Here is a 1,910-nt window from a genome sequence, read left to right as displayed (position 1 = left end):
CGTTCGACACTGTGTCGATGTGTGTCGTCTAAAAGCCTTGATGGAAAGCAGTCTAAGCTGCTGTGTCGAATCGTGCCGAAGCGTGTCGTTATTGGAAAGCACCGCGTTCGACACTGTGTTGATGTGTGTCGCCTAAAAGCCTTGATTGAAAGCAGCCTATGTCGCAGTTATCTATTGTTGGGTCGTCGTGTTTAAAGAATTCTACCCATCGATTAAGTTGTTGTTGTTCCGTAGTGAGAATATGGCCATCGCTGTTCTTAATTTGTGGAATGCTTGTAAAATGGCCGGTGATCCTCCTGATACATTGGTATGTTTTGCGCACGTCCTTTTGTTCCGCCGCCACTTCAGCGTCATTGATGATGTTTTCTTCGAATTTACGACGATCTCTTCTTGCCATTTTCTTAATTTGTTTTTCTATGTTGTTATATCTTGCAAGGGTTACATCACTTCGGACCTGGTTTAGTTGCTGATTTAATGTTCTTCTTTGTTCGATTAATTCCCAGGTTTCATTCGTGATCCACATTTTACGGGTACTGTTTTTGATCCCGATGACTTCATTTGCGGATTCTACGTATGCTTTTTGCACTAATTCCCATTTTTCCTTCGCACTTATTGTAGGACTGATATTATTAACTTTGGCTGTTACAGTTTCACAGAAGTTCCGACGTTCGCCTTTATTCTTGAATTTTTCGATATTAAATTTCTTTTGTTTTGTTCTTGTTGTTATTATATTCATTGTTCTTATGCGTATTTTTGCCACGACTAGCTTATGGTCGCTATACATGTCCGCACTACGCATTGTTCGAACATCTAGAAGAGACTTCAGGTGTTTCTTGTCAATTAGCACGTGGTCGATCTGGTTACGTGTTACTCCGTCTGGTGCTTGCCAGGTATATTTATGAATGTCCTTGTGCGGGAATCGCGTGCTGCCGATGAAAAGTCGGTTGGCCATGCAGAGATCAATTAATCGCTCGCCGTTGTTATTGCGTGCTTCTCCAAGTCCATGGCGACCCATTATTTCATCGAGGTTGTTATTATTATTGCCGATTTTCCCGTTAAAGTCACCCATGACAAGTTTGATGTCTCTTTTGTGCGTTGAGGCGATTGTGGACTGCAGTTGATTGTAGAAATGATCTTTTTCGCTGTCGTCTGCTATTTCCGTTGGTGCATAGCATTGAATGATTGTTATATTGCGATTTTTGGCTCGGAAACGAGCGGTTATTAATCGGTCGGAGACTGGATTCCACTCCATTAATGATTTTTTAATTTTAGTGGATATAACTATTCCAACTCCATTAATGTGGGTGGTTGAATTGCCCGAATATATCATGTAGTGATTGTCTGACGTTGTAATGTCCCCGCTGTTCTTCCACCGCACTTCGCTGAGACCTAGGATCTTAATTTTACAGCGTGTCATTTCTTTGCTTAGTTGTGCCAAACGGGATGCCTGTGCCAATGTCCGGATGTTCCAAGTGCCAATTCGTATACCTTTTTGATAGCTAAGGTTCATTTCCGTTGTATCCGTCCGATATCCGAGGCTCGTATTCGTTTCTCGAATCAGCTTGTTTCGGGTTTGCGGGTGATTGGCCCACAGAATCCTATCCAGCCGTCAGAGTTATACTGACTGTCGGTCGGCCGGAGCAACCGGTGATGGCCGTTTTTGTTATTATTTTTATTTAGGAATTCTAGCTGGATTTGAACTCGGGATCTTTGGCATAGGAGGCAAATACTTTGCCAGTGCGCTACGGCCACCACTTTACGGACGTTACGTTACGTATATTATTACGTATATTACGTGCCTATTGTAGATGATCCTTTAAGCCGGCTGCGCTTCTCTGAAGCCCATGACACATAGAAAAACGTAAGGTCGTAAACGTAATCAGTAAGCGCATTGGCCAATCACAGTTGAG

At 42.8% G+C, this 1,910-nt stretch overlaps 1 protein-coding gene across 1 annotated transcript; it reads right to left on the bottom strand.

Annotated features, from left to right (window-relative positions):
* Positions 1–88: 88 nt before the first annotated feature.
* LOC108777231 (craniofacial development protein 2-like) lies at positions 89–1,510 on the bottom strand. The gene is made up of 2 exons (XM_018544062.1): positions 758–1,510; positions 89–679 (listed from the first exon to the last, which is right to left on the bottom strand). Exons 1-2 carry the CDS (start codon positions 1,508–1,510, stop codon positions 89–91), a joined length of 1,344 nt encoding a protein of 447 aa, XP_018399564.1.
* Between the last annotated feature and the right edge of the window lie 400 nt (positions 1,511–1,910).

This window comes from Cyphomyrmex costatus, unplaced genomic scaffold, assembly GCF_001594065.2.
Source record: "Cyphomyrmex costatus isolate MS0001 unplaced genomic scaffold, Ccosl1.0 scaffold416, whole genome shotgun sequence".
Taxonomy (NCBI): domain Eukaryota; kingdom Metazoa; phylum Arthropoda; class Insecta; order Hymenoptera; family Formicidae; genus Cyphomyrmex; species Cyphomyrmex costatus.
The sequence above is the reverse complement of the archived record's forward strand: the minus strand, read 5'-3'. Positions and strand labels throughout refer to the sequence as shown.